We start from the raw sequence: 21,155 nt of genomic DNA, 5'->3' as shown, positions 1-21,155 counted from the left end.
AATGTGCCAAAAGGTGTGTAAAATTAGATCAAAGTATGTAAAATTAGATCAAAATGTGTAAAAGTGTGTAAAAGTAGATCAAAGTGTGTAAAAGTAGATCAAAGTGTGTAAAAGTAGATCAAAGTGTGTAAAAGTAGATCAAAGTGTATAAAATCAAATCAAAGTGTGTAAAATTAGATCAAAGTGTATAAAATTAGATCAAAGTATGTAAAAGTAATCAAAGTGTACAAAAAAGTCTAAGAGGTAGTAGAAATGTCTAAGAGTTAGTAGGAATGTCTAAAAGTGGGTAGAAATGTCTAAAAGTGAATAGAAATGTCTAAGAGCGTGTAAATGAATCCAAAAGTGTGTAAAAGTATCTGAAAAAGTGTGTAATAGTGTGTAAAGGTGTTGAAAAATGTGTAATAGTGTGTAAAGGTATTAAAAAATGTGTAATAGCGTGTAAAAGTATCTAAAAGTGTGTAAAGAAATCTAAAAATGTTTGAATGTGTGTAAAAGTGCCCAAAAGTCTCCAAAAGTGCCCAAAAGTCTCCAAAAGTGCCCAAAAGTCTCTTAAAAGTGCCCAAAAGTCTCTAAAAGTGCCCAAAAGTCTCTAAAAGTGCCCAAAAGTCTCTAAAAGTGCCCAAAAGTCTCTAAAAGTGCCCAAAAGTCTCCAAAAGTGCCCAAAGGTCTCTAAAAGTGCCCAAAAGTCTCTAAAAGTGCCCAAAAGTCTCTAAAAGTGCTGAAAAGTCTCTAAAAGTGCCCAAAAATGTCCTGACGAGTCTGCAAGTGTCCAGACGAGTAAAAATATCAAAACAATTATACAAACTCATAAAAATCTCTGAAAATTGGTACAAACAAAAGAAAATATTTGTATGAACCAATTCATTGTATGTGTTATAATTTCTGTTAATCTACCACGTTTTCAAACTTCAAATATATATTAAAAACACAAACTGCAAACAGATATAAAAATTCTACACTATCTCTCGTGTATAAAAAAGCTCAACTTTTTCCGAAGAATTAATTTCAGCGTATTAAGAAAGGATTTAACGTTTAATTTTCGAATGCAAGTGTAAAATTAACGAGAAGGTATTTATTTTAAAGTAGACTACTATTTAATGTTAATGCCATTTGCTAAATGTTTTCAGTAAACCGCGAAAAGATTAATTGGGAGCAATTAAGTCGCTTGGAGGAAAATAGAAAACAACACTAGAAAAGGAAAACTAGTTCACAAATGAAAATTAGCACAATAATACTAATTCGTAGTCGAGGCGTTAATTGTAGATATATATGAAATAATTTTTCTCCAATTCGCGGCCAACAACCCCATAAATCAAATACCCCAACTCTGTTTAAATTTATCCCGTCACAAAATATTGTGAAAAAAATGCTTTAAACCCTCTCTATATGAATTCATTTTGTATCAAATTTTATCATACTTTTTTTGTTTGTTTTCAGAATCGAAATGTGAATTATTGTCCGCGGATTTTTCCGAGCCCGAATTCACGTCGCCAATAAACAATGTTACAGTTGCACTGGGAAGAGAGGCCGTCCTGACATGCACGGTTTCTAATTTAGGAAACTACAAGGTAAAAAATTTAAGAAAATTGTAGAATTATATTTTATTTATTACACAATTGTATTTATTTTCCCCAGGTCGGTTGGTTAAGGGCCTCCGACCAGCTAGTCCTGGCCCTTCAGGGCCGAGTCATAACCCACAACCCCAGATTTGGGGTCTCTCGAGAAGACTCCAATACCTGGCAACTCAGGATTAGGCAGGTTAAGGAAACTGATCGAGGTTGCTACATGTGCCAGATTAACACAAGTCCTATGAGGAAACAGACAGGATGCATGGAAGTACAAGGTAAGAAAAAAAAAACTGTTAATCAGACGTTTCGAATCATCTTCAGGGATTGGTAGGGACGTGTAATCAGAAACAATTTTTTGTTTCTAGGGATGTTTATGGGTAGATAGAGTTCTTGTAGAGTGTTTTGTTGTAAGAAACATGCGTTGGTTGATTATTTTTGAACAAATTTGTTTTACACACCATTCATATTAATCGGTTGGTTTAGGAACTATAAACAATACAAACTATAATCGTCAAACATAACAGCCTTCTAGAAACTTATCCACATATCCTTACTCCATTGACGTTTGTGAGTATTGCAAGTTATTCTAGGGACAACCATATGTTGTCACCAGCTCCCAAAAATCCTTTCAAATTTTTCTTTCAAAAATCCCTCCATAATTCAACCGCCAACATGAACCTCCGAGTCTCATAGTTTAACCTCCACAAGATCGTTAATCTCTTCGACGAAGACGTCGCCTTAGTAAATCCGAAGCCGGTGACCGATATTATATCGTCGACTCGAATTTATCGTGTCGATATCTTATCGATTCTACTGTACTAACTAAGAGCAAAGCCACTCGATACGTATGGTAATAAATAGTCTGATGAAAGTTGCAAAAAAGTGCACTTGGTCGTTGTATCTCTTGTAACTTTTAAAGTATTTGTTTAAAGTAAATGAAATATTTGGGAAATTTGTTTAAAACTAAATTATCCACAATATGTAACATCTCAGCGATTCTACTGTACTAACTAAGAGCAAAGCCACTCGATACGTATGACCTTTAAAATCGGTCTGATGAAAGTTGCAAGGAAGTCGTTGTATCTCTCGTAACTTCTAAACTGTTTATCGAATTAAAATGAAATATTTCGAAAATTTGTTTGAAACTAAATTACCAACAATAATTTGTAACATTATAATGACATACAGCAACTCGGTATACTTTAAAATCGCGCTGAAAAATTGATAATGAATGTGGAACACATCAGTAATTCGGGATGAAAATGCATTTCCTTGTTGTACCTGTTGTAAATTTTAAATTGTTTGTTTGAAGTAAATGAAGTATTTGACAAATTTGTATTATGTTAAAATATTATGTTAGAAACATTGTAATGACCTACAGCAACTCGATATACTTTCAAATATAAATAAATAAGTGAAAATGAATATGTAAAATTTAAGACGCTTCTAAGTAATTCTAGATTTATAGATTATTTTGAACGATTAGAGACTCGTTTAGAAAATTCTGAACTCTTTTAGATTGTTCTAAACCTGGGCACCTCTATAAAATTCTGGGCACCTCTATAAAATTCTGGGCACCTCTATAAAATTCTGGGCACCTCTATAAAATTCTGGGCACCTCTATAAAATTCTGGGCACCTCTATAAAATTCTGGGCACCTCTATAAAATTCTGGGCACCTCTATAAAATTCTGGGCACCTCTATAAAATTCTGGGCACCTCTATAAAATTCTGGGCACCTCTATAAAATTCTGGGCACCTCTATAAAATTCTGGGCACCTCTATAAAATTCTGGGCACCTCTATAAAATTCTGGGCACCTCTATAAAATTCTGGGCACCTCTACAAAATTCTGGGCACCTCTACAAAATCCTTGGCACCTCTACAAAATCCTTGGCACCTCTACAAAATCCTTGGCACCTCTACAAAATCCTTGGCACCTCTACAAAATCCTTGGCACCTCTACAAAATCCTTGGCACCTCTACAAAATCCTTGGCACCTCTACAAAATCCTTGGCACCTCTACAAAATCCTTGGCACCTCTACAAAATCCTTGGCACCTCTACAAAATCCTTGGCACCTCTACAAAATCCTTGGCACCTCTACAAAATCCTTGGCACCTCTACAAAATCCTAAAAAGTGAACCCTCCAAGAAATCCTGGATCCTCCTAAAAATCCTGGATCCTACTAAAAAATCCTGGGTCTTCCCAGAAAATTCCGGAGCCTCCTAGAAAATCCTGGACACTCCTAGAAAATTCTGGACTCTCTAGAAAATTCTGGACCCTCCTAGAAAATTCTGGACCCTCCTAGAAAATTCTAGACCCTCCTAAAAAATTCTGGAGCCTCCTAAAAAATTCTGGACCCTCCTAAAAAATTCTGGACCCTCCTAGAATATTCTGAACCCTCATAGAAAATTTTGAACACTCTTAGAAAATTCTCAGCCCTTTTGGAAATTGACTCGTTGAAATATAATTCATATTTATACAAATTGTTTTCTTTGAGATCGATTCCACACTCAAAAATATATATTTATCGCTAGCCATGCGCACCCGGCCTAATCCTTTCTTCTCGAGTAGCGCCGACGACTTTTTCTCGCACGGAATAACTCGAAAAATATTCTAACGCGAACTGCTCTCTCTATTATACAAAATATCTTGATATTATCCATGGAGGAGAATTGGAGGTGGATTGGAGGCATTGGAGGCGAAGGAGGATCTCTATTGTAGTGGAGAATATTCTCTCGTCATTTCAAACCTGGCAACTAGATGCATACCAGAGACGGTTGGGGGGTGAAAATTAAATTTTCCCCATTGGCAAATAGCTCAAGATACATTTAAACAACAACAACGTAACTCTTGTCATTGGAGGGCACTTCTATTGTAATGAGTAATATTTTCTCATCATTGCAAACCTTGTAACTGGAAGGATTTTACGACCGTCCGCCACTGGCGGTGCATCTTTTCGCTCATCCGGTATGAAAATAAGAATCAGTCCGCCGCCACTGTGTTAGTGTGTAAGTGAGATATATTATAGATTATCTATGGAATATATTTTTGCGCTCGGATAAACTTTGTAATATTCTCCTTGAAAATGTGTGTGAGGAAGATGTCGGCGAATATATTGAATTAAAATGGATTTTGTCGATGAAAAGTAACTGGAAAATATCTACGTGAGAAGAAAAAGAGATTTGTGAAATTTATATAAGCACTGAGGGTTTTAGAATACTTCAAAAAAATTAATTCGTGCAAATTAAATAAATATTGGGAATTATGAGGAACTAATATGGCAAGTAAAAACATATGGTTTTTATATGTGATTTATTATCAGATAATTTCTGAAGGCGCATGACAATTTCTGGAGGCGCATGACAATTTCTGGAGGCGCATGACAATTTCTGAAGGCGCATGGCAATTTCTGGAGGCGCATGACAATTTCTGGAGGCGCATGACAATTTCTGGAGGCGCATGACAATTTCTGGAGGCGCATGACAATTTCTGGAGGCGCATGACAATTTCTGGAGGCGCATGACAATTTCTGGAGGCGCATGACAATTTCTGGAGGCGCATGACAATTTCTGGAGGCTTTCGGCCATTTCTGAATGCTTCCGATCATTTCTTGAGGCTTCCGATCATTTCTGGAGCGGCTACAAACTTTTTGGAGAAGCAGCAAACTGTCTGCAGCAGCCCCTAACTTTCTGAATCTGCCTCAGACTTTCTGGACCTGTCACAAACTTTCTGGATCTGCCTCAGACTTTCTGGATCTGCCTCAGACTTTCTGGATCTGCCTCAGACTTTCTGGATCTGCCTCAGACTTTCTGGATCTGCCTCAGACTTTCTGGATCTGCCTCAGACTTTCTGGATCTGTCACAAACTTTCTGGATACGTCACAAACTTTCTGGATACGTCACAAACTTTCTGGATCCGTCACAAACTTTCTGGATCCGTCACAAACTTTCTGAATCCGTCACAAACTTTCTGAATCCGTCACAAACTTTCTGGACCCGTCACAAACTTTCTGGACCCGTCACAAACCTTCTGGACCTGTCACAAAATTTCTGGATCAGTCACAAACAATCTGGACCTGTCGCTATCTTTCTGGACCTGTTACAACCTTTCTGGACCGGTCACAAATTATCTGGATCTATATCAAACATTCTGGACCTGTCACAATCTTTCTGGACCTGTCACAATCTTTCTGGATCTATCACAAACTTTCTGGATCTGTCTAAAACCATTTTGGATCTATCACAAACTTTCTGGACCTGTCACAAACTTTCAGCATCCGTCGGAAACTTTCTGGATCTGTCACAAACTTTCTGGATCTGCCACAAACTTTCTGGATCTGCCACAAGCTCTCTGGATCCGTCACAAACTTTCTGGATATGTCACAAACTTTATAAATCTGTCTCAAACTCTCTGGATCTGTCATAAACTTTATAGATCTGCCTTAAACTTTCTGGATCCGTCACAAACTTTCTGGATCTGTCTAAAACTTTCTGGACCCGTCTAAAACTTTCTGGATTTGTCTAAAGCTTTCTGGATCTGTCACAAACTTTCTGGAATTGCCTCAATCTAGCAATGTCTCAGAATAGTGAATCTAGTGTTAAGTAATCTTCATTACGAGCCACATTTAACCCCTTCGCTTACAAAGACGCCTCAGAGGCGTCGCAAAGTTATCGGCCCAAACACAAATATGACGCCTCAGAGGCGTCGCAAGGTATTAGGCCCAAACACAAATATGACGCCTCAGAGTCGTCTCAATGTTATAGGCCCAAACACGAATAGAACGCCTGAGAGTCGTCGTAAGTCTACCGGACGAAAAATAAATAAAACATTTCCGAAACTTGGTGAGGCATATACATACATCGTTTGTAAGAAGTTTGTAAAAAAATACCCATTATAAGGTCTTAAAAAAATTAGTGATGAGTTACAAAGCAGTGATGACTTTGCTACCAGTAGTACTGACATTGGCAACGACATTGTACGTTTCGCACAAATATATAAATTTATAATTATATGTATAAATTTATATATTTTTAATAATACATTTTTATTTTTATTTAAGAATCAACGTAATTATTTATCAAACATCTTGCAATTATATATAATAGGATTTTTGTGATTTGTTCAGTTTCGAACGCTGAGCACAGTTGTTTATGTACCTGCGTGCGACCGACCTTAGTGTCGCTTTGGGCCCGTAAATTTGGAGATTGGCTGGTAAGCGAAGGGGTTAAGTACAACCTAAGAAAAAAGTGTTTCTCAATTCGCTCCTTTCCCTTCCCATGCAAACCCAGTCTAACACCATCATCCCCGACACTCGATATCTCGTGTATTATATCTTTAAATAATTTTTCTTCAAACTTTCTTTCGATTGAACACATTTTCCTGTTGAAAATTGATTAAAAAACAATACGGAGCAAAAAAAACAGACACGCGAACGCTCGTCTAATGATCTACGAGAAGAAGTCTTCGAGGAGCGTTTTTAAATAAAAATAATAAAATGAGGGACGCGCAAGTGAAAAACAAGCACGAATTTATTATGAAAGGAATAATAGAGGATTGGGTTGCTTATTAAAAAATATTGTGGCGAAATCGGTGCCTTGAGATAATAAATTTTTGGTGAACTAAATTGTAATGCTATTTTGTAAGGCTGAAGTGGATAATTTTTTCTGGAAGTATGATACAAGATTTCAGTATTCGTAGGATAAAATCTAGATGAAATTTTCTATCCTGCGACAAAATTTATATATGTCTCAGATTTTTCATAAAATCTCTACAAGCGCTCGAATGCAATATTTAATATTAGCACTCTAAGTGTCAAAGAACTTGCGTCACTATCCCGCTGCATTTTTTTAGTTTTATAAAAATAACTTTTTATAGAATAGAGATACAAAATTTTAACATAGAAATGATAAAATCTAGACAAAATTTCATAAAATTTGGCCTAATTAAATATTTTAAGAAATTTCGTATAAATTCAACGAGCTCTTAAATACGTCACTTCTTTTTAACACTAAACATTCGATTTATTTAATTGTCATGAAAAAATGACAATCTAATGCTGCCTATAACCTAAGTGGGATATCAATGCACACGTGACCGTAAAAAAATTCAAAATCGGTTCAGCAGTTAAAAATAACTAAAAAATCCCAAACAATTTAAGACGATGCTAACCGAACAAATTATTAATTTTAACCATAATATAGATTTTTTCAACCCAAAAATTTTACATTTTGAAGAGAACTTAATTAGAAGAAGATTCACTGAGGGGCTGTTTTTGCAATTGCATAACGACAGGGTCATAAACAAACGTTTTCGCAAAACGGCCCTGAACGAAACAAACACGTGGTTCTTAAGTAGCGACTTTTTAACTCAAATTAAACATTTTATATCAGCATCAAATTCAAGACTATTCAAATATATATATATATATATATATATATATATATATATATATATATAAATTATATAAAATATTAATCTCTATCTTACCTTAAAATGTTTTCCTCCTCCACCAACAGATTGCTCCACCTGTAAACACAAACAAAACAATTTTTATGATATCGTAAAAGAAACTTTTAAATTTTTTATTATACTATTACACGATGGAAAGAATGGAAAGGAATCATTTTCTAAAGAATATTAAACTTTATAATATTCTCGTTACTGGAAGTGTTCATTTGTTAAGAGTTTTCGAAATGTTTTTTAAAAAGAAATCGTTAAAATGAAAATGGATGTTGGAAAAATACGGAGGTAGTAAAATGAGGAATGTATATATATATATATATATATATATATATATATACATCATTCATATAAATTTAATAGTTTAAAAGTAACAAGACTTGTAATAAATAAATGCACAAACGGGATTATATTATATAAGACTCATAAGATCAGTACAATTATCGATTTTCAGGTGCGATTTTAAAGTATACCGAGTTGCTGTAGTAGTTTAGTACATTAGACAATGTTATTCACTATTTAATTTTGTCTGAAATTGTCTAATATATAATTCATATCAATCGAATGGTTCAAAAGTTACATGAAATGTAATAAAAAAATACACTCGAGTCCCAACCAAAAGAATCTAGTCTAGAAATGTAATGAATAAATTCGTAAGAGAATTAATTATTATCGATTTTCAGATGCAATTTTAAAGTATACCGAGTTGCTGTAGAAGTTTAGTATATTAGACAATATTATTCAGTATTTTATAGTGTCTAAAATTGTCTAATACATCATTCATATCAATCAAATGGTTCAAAAGTTACAAGGGATATAATAAAAAAAATGCACTCGAGTCCCAACTATGAGCTCCACAAGAGAATCTAGTCTAGAAATGTAATGAATAAATTCACAAGTAAATCTAGTCTATTTTTAGAAGCTTTTTAGAGTATACCGAGTAGATCTAGATCACCACATAGTTAGAAAGACTTTTATATTTTTCAATTTTGAACAAATTTGTCTTATACATCATTCATATCAATCGAATGGTTCGAAAGTTACAAGAGATGTAAAAAAATGCACTCAAGCCACTATTATGAGCACCACAAGAAAATCTAGTCTATTTTCAAATGCTTTTTAGAGTATACTAAGTTGTTGTAGAGCTAAATATTGTTAGAAGAATTTTTATATTGTTCAATTTTAAACAAATTTGTCAAAGACATCATTTATATCAACCGAATAGTTCAAAAGATACAAGAGATGCAATAAATAAATGTATGCGAGTCACAACTATTAACACCAAAACTAGCCTATTTTCAGAGGCCTTTTAGAGTTTATCAAGTAAGTTTAGATCACCATATTATTGGAAAGACTTTTATATTATTTAATTTAAAACAAATTTCTCATAACGTCATCTATGTTAATCAAATGGTTCAAAAGATACAACACTGACAGCAAATATATAGCATTGTGCATATTTTAGGTAATAATAATTCGACATTACATTTTAGTCACTCAAAATTTAATATATACCACGATTAAGATTAAAATTTTAAGTAAATATAAATTTCTAGAACTGTCAATTGTTAAAAATGTATTTCATTACTCGTATTTAGTATTTTCTTTGCTTATTTTACAAAAACGTTCAGTTGTCTGCAGGTAAATTAATAAATGCTTGGAAAAATGCACAGTTGAATTCCTCCCTTAAATTAGAGTAAAATATACGTGGTTTAAGGGTTAAAAAGATCTATATATATCTTAGGTATATATATATATTATATATATATATATATATATATATATCTTAGGTGGTTCTTGGCAATATTAATTTCCAAATTACATTCTCCTTACTCATAATTTAACATATAAAAAATAAATAAATAATTAAATAAAAATATCATTATTCAAGTCAAATTAAAATATTAAGAGTACTCATTTCATATGTCGAACAATAACAAGTGATTTTTGGCAATTTTTTCTTATTTTGTGCATTTTTACTAATTTTTTTTTCGTTCATTACTACCATCGTAAATGTATTGACACACTCCAAAATGATTTATCAAAATTTGAAAAGCAGTTTAGGAGCAGTTGAGTTACAACACACGTCCAAAAAATGTATATATATATATGGGATATATATGTGAATATATTAGGGTGGTCCTTAATATGGACATTTTCGAATTTCCTTGCTCCCAAAGGCTCAAAATGGTTCCTAATTGATAAAAAACAATTGTCTGAAAGTTTTAGCTCTTAATATTAACGTTTAGATAGAGCGCAATTCAATCAAAGTTTTGTATGGAAATAGCATGGACAAATTTTCAAAAATTTTGCAGAGCGTCAAATTGTCAATAAAGAATGACACGAATTTTCACTATTAATTCATTTGTCGCTAAATTTTTTCTAAACAAAGTTTGATTGAATTGCGCACTATCTAAAAGTTAATATTAAGAGAAGAAACTTTCAGAGAATTGTGTTTCATCAATTTGGAACCATTTGAGACCTTGGGAGCAAGAAAATTCGAAAATGTCCATGTTAAGGACTACCCTGATATATATATATATATATATATATATATATATATATATGTATATATATATCCTCAGTATCCATCTGTTCATCACAAGAGGATAAAAATTTTCATTAATAAAATTTTTCGCGTCTCCACCGCCTCCTCGCACTTTATTTTTTATGGGCGTTTTGTAAAGTTATGCTCGGATGAGAGAGCGAAGCTCTGAACGTTTATACGTTTTATACGGTTTCATGTTCTTTACGTTTTTTCACGCTTTTTTACGATTTTTTTACATTTTTACTTTTATACAACGTCCTCTCGCATCACATCACTCGGAGTTTGCAAAATTGAAACACTTCAGGACTGTAAATGAAGTTGATCGCTTTCCGTCCGATTTGATCAGCTTGGGGAAGAAATTTTAATATATAGAAAAATACACATACACAGACATACTTGTATATATGTATATATATAATTATATATATATATATATATATATATATATAAATGGAGCTCTCGATAAAATGATCCGCTTAAACTCAAAAACGGCTAAACCGATTTGGCCAGCCTTAGTCTTAAAAAAATCGTGCTAATCAGTAGATTGGCGGAAAGGTGAGATATTATTTCAAAATCGCATAGAAACTTTACATTTTTAATTTGAACATTTTTGTAGAAGCTTCATCTGAATAAAACAATGGACGGTGGCTAATACGTCAAATGCCAAACGTTTTTGACAGATGATGTTAAATTACGTTTAATAGGATGTTTTACGTGATTATTATTAAATTATGATTAAATTGTAGTGAGTAGTATTTATACATAAAAACGTTGGCAAAGAAGAATTATAATAATATAAAATCAAATATGTTTCTAACAGAAGAAACTAAAAAATTGCAATGCACACTTGCATACTCTATTTTTATTAGATGCGAATCGACGGTTGGATATGATACGAGAAGTACTTTTGAAAAATGTTTTAAAAATATACAATATTTTTCTAGAGCTATAACATTTTAGTATGTTATTACCTAATATATGTAATCAATTATAAAAATATAAAATTACATATGTTTCTAACAAAAAATGCTATAAATGTGCAATTTTGTAAACAAATGCACTCTTGCAATAGTTGCAAGACCACGATTTGATGAGTATTTTGAAAACTATTTAAAAATATAAAACGTTATACTAGAGTTACAAAATTTTAGTATGTTATTTCTTAATATGTGTACTAAATTATAAAAATATAAAGTCACACATGTTTCTTACAAAAATAGCTATAAATTTGTAATTCAGTAAAATCATGTAACAGGGCTGCAAGTGTTACTACAAACTCAACAATATCAACTTTTTTGAAATGTTAATATGAAAATGCACCTTTTGGCACATTTTCTAGGTTATATTATTTTTTATTCATATTATTTAAATTCAGAACCAAAAGTTGGGGTCGATCAAAGGAACATTTTGTCGAATAACATTTTCCCAGTTATAATTTCCCAGAATTTATCATTTTTGTGTGGATCAGTAGCAAAGACTCTAGGAAAAAGAACTCTACTGACGAGCAAACTCGATTATGGAAAAATAAAATAGAACTCTACTGAACAGCAAACCGAATCTTGTTTTGGAAAAGTTGTTAAAACAATTAAGATACAATTATTATTTTTGTGTAGATAAGAAGCAAGGTCACTAGGAAAAGAACTCTACTGACAAGGAAACTCGTTTTTAGGAAATTAAGATAGAACTCTACTGACGATCAAACCGAATCAAGTTTTGAAAAAAGTTATATATGAAGATTCGGGGTTAAAAAGGCACACCATCGATGTGTCAAAAGCCAGTAAAGTTAAGCATTGTTTAACAACAATATTTGAAAGTAGGAGGAAAAGATGTATAAGCAGCTATAATCTTGATTCTTATGACTTTGCTATCGGGAGATAAACGGTAATATTTGAAAATCCATAATAAAAGTATTTTTTTCAGTTGATAGTTTTTTAGCATTAGCTAAATGTGTAATTATTTTGAAAAATAACTTTAAAATTAAAATAAGACATTAAATCTGTTTGCCACCTGGCCGTTCCAAGTAACAAATTTTTGAAAGACATAAAAAAGCACATTTCTACAATGATGAAGTAGCTAACAGTTTTACTGAACGTAGTCAGATAATTGTTCATTTGATTTTTACAATATAATTAATATTTGCTCAAAGTCAAATTGGACCTTTATGCCTTGCTCTGCTCTACATATATACCTTTTATTAAATTTACTTTAATTCATCGAATGTTACTTGAAACTTTTCAAAAAGCAGGTCAAAGAAGACATACTTGATTCATTTTCTATCTCTCCTCGCAGAAATTTGAAAATTTTGTATAAGCTCAGTAGTATTATTTACAATTATACACAAAATCCAGAATCCAAAAAGAATTTGAAAAACGTAATCAATAAGTCGAAAGACCAAAAAAGTCTTGGATTGAATTATACCATGTTTTCTATAGAAAGTGTATAAAACTTCCAGACAAAATATAGACAAACTAATGGGGTTTATTCGTTTTATAATACCTCATATTGTATAGCATTCAAACAAACAACACACTCTTATACACTTGAAGTATTATTATTTTTGATTCTCTAGAAATTGTTTAGAGTATACCTTACTTAGCTAAACAACGTTTACCGGGTCAACCAGTATATATATATATATATATATATATACATCTTTTATATCCATATATCTTAATCCCCGGCTATAAATACAGATATTTGCTCGCTGCAAGTGAGTTTTCTCAGAATCATTCAAGACATCCGCAGTAAACCCAAATACTCGACAGAGAGCACCACCTACCACTCATCCCACTTCTGAAGGGTGAGTGAGTGAGCACTTCACACCATCTTGCGTACGACTACCACACTAACAAACACTTTCGGAAGAAAATATAAGGAAGGAAAATCTCTCTCTCCACCCTCTAACGATATCGTATATATATTTTTTCCTATCTAATCCACAGCCGTGCCGAATCATTAATCGCGGAATATACCGGCGCTGACATAATGTGGATATATAGAAATGTGTATGTATGTATATATATATATGTATATATATATATATATATATATAAGGGTGTGTGTTTATCTCCTGAAATGACGAATTTAGCATTCAAAGAAATTCAATACTATTTATATCCCAAAGCAAACTGTAAAATTCAATCAAACGCAATACGAGTAATCTGAAAATATTAGAAAGCAACCCAATGATTGTTATATGTTTATGTTAATAAATTCTCATCACCAAAATTTAACTAATATAGATGGTGCTTAATTCAAGGCTAAAATATATAAAAAATATTATTTTTTATAAAGCGACGTGTTATATAACTAATTTTATAAATTTGATTTAGTGGAATTTGTTCTGTAAATTCACAGAATTTGTCGAAAAATTAGATTTTTGGAAACCGTAAAATTTCACAGCATTCATCGAGAATTGATAATATTCATCGATAAATCACATTATCCATCGACAAATCACAGTATCTCCTAAAAAAATCGCAATAATAGTCAAAATTCACAGTAACCGTCAAGAAATTACATTATCCAGCAAGAAATAACAGTATCTATCAACAAATCACTATGATCATAGAGTACTCGTAAAGAAAATCAAATTATAAAAATGACAGATTCATAAATAATAAATACTATAGGATTAGTAAATAATCACAGTATCAATCAAGAAAAAATACAGTAGTCGTAAATAAAAATCACAGTATCCGTCAAGAAAAACCACAGTATGCGTAAAGAAAAATCACAGTATGCGGCAAAAAAAAAATTACAATATGCGTCAAGAAAAATCACAGTATTCATCAAAAATTACAGTATCCATCAATAAATCACAATATCCATAGAGACTCGTTACTCGTGATTTAAATTCAATAGTACTCGTAAAGAAAAATCGCAAAATCTCCAAAAAAAGTCACAGTATTCGCCAAAAATGACGTACACAGTAATTCGTTAAAAATCATAGTATTCGTGAAAAAATCACAGAATTCGTGACAAAATCAAAAAATTCGTGAAAGACATCACAAACTTCGTGAAAAAATCATAGAATTCGTAAAAGAAATCACAAAATTCGTAAAAATCACAGTATTCATTAAGAAAAATTACAGTATTCATTAAGAAAAATTACAGTATCCATCAAGAAATTACAGTATCCAGCGAGAAATTACGATATCCATCAAGAAATCACAGTAATTGTAAAGAATAATCACCTTATCCACCAAGAAAAATCACAGTACTCGTAAAGAAAAATCACAGTACTCGTAAAGAAAAATCACAGTACTCGTAAAGAAAAATCACAGTACTCGTAAAGAAAAATCACAGTACTCGTAAAGAAAAATCACAGTAACGTCAAAAAAAATCACAGTGCTCGTAAAGAAAAATACGTCAAAAAAATCACAGTGTCCGTCAAGAAAATTCACAGTATCCGTCAGGAAAAATCACAGTATTCGTCAAGAAAAATCACAGTATCTAGTGAGAAATCACAAATTTCATAGATATTCACCCATGATTTCAATTTAATAGTACTCTAATGAAAAATCCCAAAATCCGCAAAAAAGCTCAGTATTCGTCAAAAACTACAGAAAACAAAAATTATTGATTCCTAAATAATAAATATCATAGTATTGGTGAAATAAACACAGTAAAAAAAATCACAGTAGTCGTAAAGAAAATCACAGTATTTATCAAGAAAAGTCGCAGTATCCGTCAAGAAATTACAGTTTCCGTCAAAATCACAATATCCATCAAGAAAAATTATAGTATCCAGCGAGATATATCAATATCCATTGGAAAACACAGTATTCGTAATAAAAATGACAGATTTGTGAATAATAAATATAAAAAATCACAATATTCGTAAAGATAAATTACAATAAATTGTAAAAAATCACAATATTCGTAAAGATAAATTACAGTATTCGTAAAGAAAAATCACTGCATTGGTAAAGAAATATCACAGTATTTATAATAAATCGCATGAGAGTCTTCGTAAAAAACTTAGAGAGTACATAAAAAACTCACAGTCTTTGTAAATAATATCATAGGATTCGTAAAAACATTCTGAGTATAAACCAAAAAATCACAAAATCCGTAAAAAAACCTTAGTATTTGCCAAAAAAATAAAAAAAATCCGTACAAAAATAATATTAAATAGCAATTCACAAAATTCGTCAAAACATCATAGAGTTCATAAGGAAAATCAGAACAGTGCATGTCAAAAAAATCACAGTATTTAATAAAACTAAGGTATTCAGTCACAAAATTCGTCAAATTAGAATTATTTGAGTAATGTTAAAAAAAATACCGTATCTGGGTAAAATGTTGCAAGAACTTGCTTAAAATTTCAGTACCTAGCTAAAAATTCAAGTATCTAGTATAAAATATCCGTTTCTAATAAAAGTAGGTACTATCTAGCTAAAAATTCTAGTACCACCAGGTGTAAAAAAATGCTTCAAATTCTCTAAACCGTATCAAATTTAATCCAAAACCATGCACATCTTCCAAAGAATTAGTACCTAGTAAAAAATAGTACCTAGCCAAAAATTCCAGTATGTACTAATACTATGTAGCATGAATTACCAGTTCCTAGCAAAAAAATAAGCAGCATCTAGCTAAAAACATTAGTACCATCATGTGTTAAACAAAACACTTAAAAATCTCCAAACCGTATCAAATTTAATCCAAAATCACGCACATCCTCCACCTCCACCGTATTTCACTAAAGCATAAGTTTCCATCAGAAACGATACTATTTCCTCCTCCTCCTCCTCCACCAAGTACACTTCTTTCTTCTGTCGGAGAGAAATGGGGCGAATGGGGCTAGAGTGGGTTGTGTGAATGGGGCTAGAGTGGGTCGTCCCTGTAAAAGAATGTTCGCAGCTGCTGCTACGAATATATATCTCGTTCCACAGAACTCGTTTTCACAACTCGAAAGGAAAAGGAACACTCCATTACGAACGGTGGAGGCAGATCCTTTTCCTGAGGAAGGATATTGAAGGATGAGGAGGAATGAGATTTGATGATTTAAACTAGCTGTAAGTGGAATTCTGTCTTAAGGCAATTAGGGCATCGTGCCTTAAGGCAAATTGCTGGAACTTCCCGTACCAAAAATTATTATTTTTTTTTTAAACTATTAACATTTTTGAAAAAAAATTACTTTGAAAACATAAGATTTTTGAGAAACTATAAATTGGACAAAAAATTAGTTTTTTTTGAAAAAAAAAAAAAAATTAAAAAAATTTTTTTTAAAAAAAATTTTTTTTTTCTTTATTTTGACATATTGTGGAAGATCTGAACTTTTTTTTCAAAGCAATCGTACTGCTTTAACTACATAGGGACAAAATATAAAGCGCGTAAGCGCCGCGTCGCTGTCTAACGCATAAGCATTGGTACGGAACCGATAGGAATGTTAACAAAATGTATACTTATTGTTAAAATCTCTATAAAATGTCTGATAATTTGATGTGCATATGTCTAATGATCATTTTTGACCGCCAAATGGCTCATTTTTTTACTTTTTCCTCTATATCTCCGAAACCGCTGGACCTACCTTCATGAAAGTTATATCGATTCTTCATCTTGTCAATACAAATAAAATGTTTTTTGAATTATTAAAATCGGACGCTCCGTTCTCTTAAAAACTGAGTTACCGTTTTCGGAACTTTTTGCCCCGTATCTTCGGAACGGCTTGACCTGCCTTTGCCAAAAACTAATCAGCACGTCTCCTTATCAATACGGATCGAATGTTTTTTGAATTATTCAAATCGGTTGATCCGTGTTCCCGAAATCGTCGACGAAAATTTGTATCCGCACATACATACACACACATACATACATACATACACACACACACACACACACACACACACACACATACATCCATTTTTTTAAGGTATGCCAAAATGTTCAGAAACCTCTGAAACGTAAAGATATATAAAAATTTTCATTTTCGATTTTTTTGCGATTACTATAACTTGCCCTACGGGAAGTTAATTAAGGATTTGGTTGGTGATAGTTTTGTTTATGAAGGAATGTCAACTTAAAGTTGTGTGTTTATATTTTGACTGCTCGATGTTTAGGACTAGACACTAATGTAGGCCAAACCTAATGTTTATATAGTTGTACAGTTATTTACCATGTCTTGGTCTTGGTCGTGTGGACGTAACCTAACAATAAAGTATTTAGAGAGAGTGGAATTAATGTAAACCTGACTTAACAATAAATTCAGAATTTTATAAATCCCCTAACTATTTTTTTAGAACTTTAAGTCATTAATTTGATATGTCTATAATTAATTTTATATGTTTGTAATTAATTAATTTTATATGCTTGTAATTAATTAATTTTATATGTTTGTAATTAATAAATTTTCTAGATCTCTATTTATTTTAGTAAATTTCTAATTATTTATTTTAGTAAATCTCTAATTATTTATTTTAGTGAATCTCTGATTATTTATGTTAGTGAATCTCTGATTATTTTAGTGAATCTTTAATTATTTATTTTAGTGAATCTCTAATTATTTATTTTAGTGAATTTCTAATTATTTATTTTAGAGAATCCCGAATTATTTATTTTCCTAGATTTCTAATTATTTATTTTCCTAGATTTCTAATTATTTATTTTCCTAGATCTCTATTTATTTTTCTAGATCTCTAATTATTTTCCAAGATCTCTAATTATTTTCCTTGATCTCTAGTTAATTAATTTCCTGGGTCTCTAATTAATTAATTTCCTGGGTCTCTAATTTATTAATTTCCTAAGTCTCTAATGAATTGATTTCCAAAGTCTCCAATTAATTTCCTGGGTCTCTATTTATTTTGATTTCCCGGGTCTCTATTTTTTAGCAAACCGCGAATTAATTAATTTTATAAGCCATTAGTCTTCAATTAATTAATTTTGCGAGTCTCCAATTAATCAATTTTGCAAGTCTCAAATTAATCAATTTTGAAAGTCTCCAAATAGTTAATTTTATATGTCTCCAATTAATTAATTTTTCATGTCACAATTTAATTTATTTCCTAAGTCTCCATTTAATTAATTTTCTAAGTCTCTGATCAATTAATTCAGCAAGTCTCTAGTTAATAAATTTCTTGGGTCTCTGATTAATTAATTTCCTGGGTCTCGGATTAATTAATTTAATTAATTGCTGAATCACTAATTAATCCATTTCTTGGATCACTAATTAATTTTTTGAGTAAGTAATTTCCAGAGTCTGTAATTAATTTCCAAAGTTTCCAATTAATTTCCAAAGTTTCCAATTAATTTCCTAAGTTTCCAATTAATTTCCTGAGTTTCCAATTGATTTCCTGAGTTTCCAATTAATTTCTCGAGTTTCCAATTAATTTCCTGAGTTTCCAATTAAATTCCTGAGCCTCTAATTAAATTCCGGAAACCCTAAATGAATTCCTAAGTCTCAAATTGGATTTCTGAGCCCCTAATTAAATTCCTGAGTCCCTAATTAAATTCCCGAGTCTCTGATTAAATTCCTGAATCCCTAATTAAATTCCTGAGTTCCTAATTAAATTCCTGAGTCTGAAATTTAATTCCTGAGTCTGAAATTTAATTCCTGAGTCCCTAATTAATTTTCTGGGTCTCTAATTTTCTGGATCACTAATTAATTAATTTTTTAGATATCTAGTTAATTAAGTGACTAGATCACTAAATTGTTAATTTCTGAATAAACTTCATAAGTGTCGAATAAATTTTCTACATCTCAAATAAAATGTTAGTTCTAGAAAGTTATCAGAAAAGATATTTAAATATTATGCGAAAAAGAGATCTGTCAAGATATTTTTCATCATTTTCCATGCATTTCGTATCAGCACAACTGTATAGGCAAGATTCTAGACATTATTAATTTTTATATACAAGATTATAGATAATTTTATTATCTTTTGAATGATTTATAATAGTATAAAATACTTCAAACAATATTAATATAGCATGATTCAAAATGATTTACAAAAATCTGCATAGATATTTTTTCCATGTTCCATTTAAATACGTATTAGTACAACTGCTATAAAATTAACACGACGTGCATTATCCTCGAAGACAACATTCAAATCTACAACGATCGCGTACACAACTTCTCAAGCCTCCACCACCATCACCTCCAACTCCTCCAACTCCACCAACTCCTCCTTCTACTTCAGCCTCAACACCAGATTTGTATATATCCATTACCGGCGAGCACACAGAAGGTACCCGTCTAACGCAACTCGAAGGCGATCATCCGAAAACCAATAAATAAACAAACGCCACGCGAAAACACGACGGCGGCGCCGCCACTGGTATGAGGATCGGTGGGGTCTGCCCCTCCGCCGCCTACAAAGGGGCCGGGACTCAAACCGACGACCCCCTTGCATTAGAAATCTAGTCGAGCACACGGTGTTAGGGCAGGGTCACATGGGTGTCATGGACTTGGTTAAAGGCTCTGTACGAGAGTATATAAGAGAGGTGATATGCGAAGTTAGGTTAGGTTTACAAGGTTGGTTAAAACTTATTGCAAAGTGAATGGTTGTATATGAGACTTGTACATTGTTAGGGGTAATTTACATTAGTCGAGTGGACTTAATATATAGAAGTTGCAAATTTAAATTGTAAAACAAGCGTGATTCAAAAATGAGACTAAAACCCCTAAAATAAAAATAAATTCGAAAATAAGAATAAACCCTCAAATTTCGCCAGAAATCTTAAAACTGTATAAACATGGTTACTTACATGCACAGGTACTTTTTTACAATTTTAGTGTCAAACTATTCAGAACGACTTGAAACAACAACTACTCTGCAAAGCCTTTAAACTATATTAATGAAATAATTACTGTTACTAAATTCATAAGTTTTTTGCTGAATTTAGCACAGTCGAGGGCCCGACCTAAACATTTGTGTAATCTTGTGTAGCACTCAAAACATAAATAAGGAGCCCCTAAAAAAATAATTTTCCGAAACGTAAATAGAAAATTTTTCTGAAACGTAAATAGGAAATTTTTCTGAAACGTAAATAGATAATTTTTCTGAAACGTAAATATAATATTTTTCTGAAACGTAAATAGAAAATTTTCCAAAACGTAAATAGAAAATTTTTCAAAACGTAAATAGAAAATTTTTCAAAACGTAAATAGAAAATTTTCCAAAACGTAAATAAAAAGAAAATCCAAATCGTGAACAAAACCTCTAAAATTTGAACGAAAGCTCTGAAACTTAAATAACAGATCTGAATTAAGCCTTGAAAAGAGAAAAAAGCCTTCGAAACGGGACAATGTTTTCAAAACGGGGTAAAGCCTCCAAAATGTGATTAAATACTAGAATAAGAGCAAAGCCTACAAAAATGTGAACGAAGCCTCTGAAACGTGAATAGAGCCCACAAATCGCAAATAGAGCCCACAAATCGCAAATAGAGCCTCCAAAACGTAAATATAGCCTCCAAAATGTAAATAGAGCTCCGAAAACGTACATATAGCCTCCAAAATGTAAATAGAGCTCACAAAACGTAAATAGAGCTCTCAAAACGTAAATAGAGCCTCCGAAACGTAAATAGAGCTCTCAAAACGTAAATAGAGCCTCCGAAACGTAAATAGAGCTCCC

General features: G+C 31.9%; 1 protein-coding gene across 1 annotated transcript in view; it reads left to right on the top strand.

Annotated features, from left to right (window-relative positions):
- Nucleotides 1-252: 252 nt before the first annotated feature.
- Nucleotides 253-21,155, top strand: part of LOC113389721 (lachesin) — a 35,721-nt gene continuing 14,818 nt past the window's right edge. The window contains exons 1-3 of the mRNA XM_026626735.1: nucleotides 253-262; nucleotides 1,438-1,568; nucleotides 1,636-1,843. Of these exons, the coding sequence (XP_026482520.1) occupies nucleotides 253-262; nucleotides 1,438-1,568; nucleotides 1,636-1,843 (349 nt within the window). The remainder of the gene's footprint in view (nucleotides 263-1,437; nucleotides 1,569-1,635; nucleotides 1,844-21,155) is intronic.

This window comes from Ctenocephalides felis, unplaced genomic scaffold (genome assembly GCF_003426905.1).
Source record: "Ctenocephalides felis isolate EL2017-DRISC unplaced genomic scaffold, ASM342690v1 CF-g0.4_SCAFFOLD_03573, whole genome shotgun sequence".
Classification (NCBI taxonomy): domain Eukaryota; kingdom Metazoa; phylum Arthropoda; class Insecta; order Siphonaptera; family Pulicidae; genus Ctenocephalides; species Ctenocephalides felis.
The sequence above is the reverse complement of the archived record's forward strand: the minus strand, read 5'-3'. Positions and strand labels throughout refer to the sequence as shown.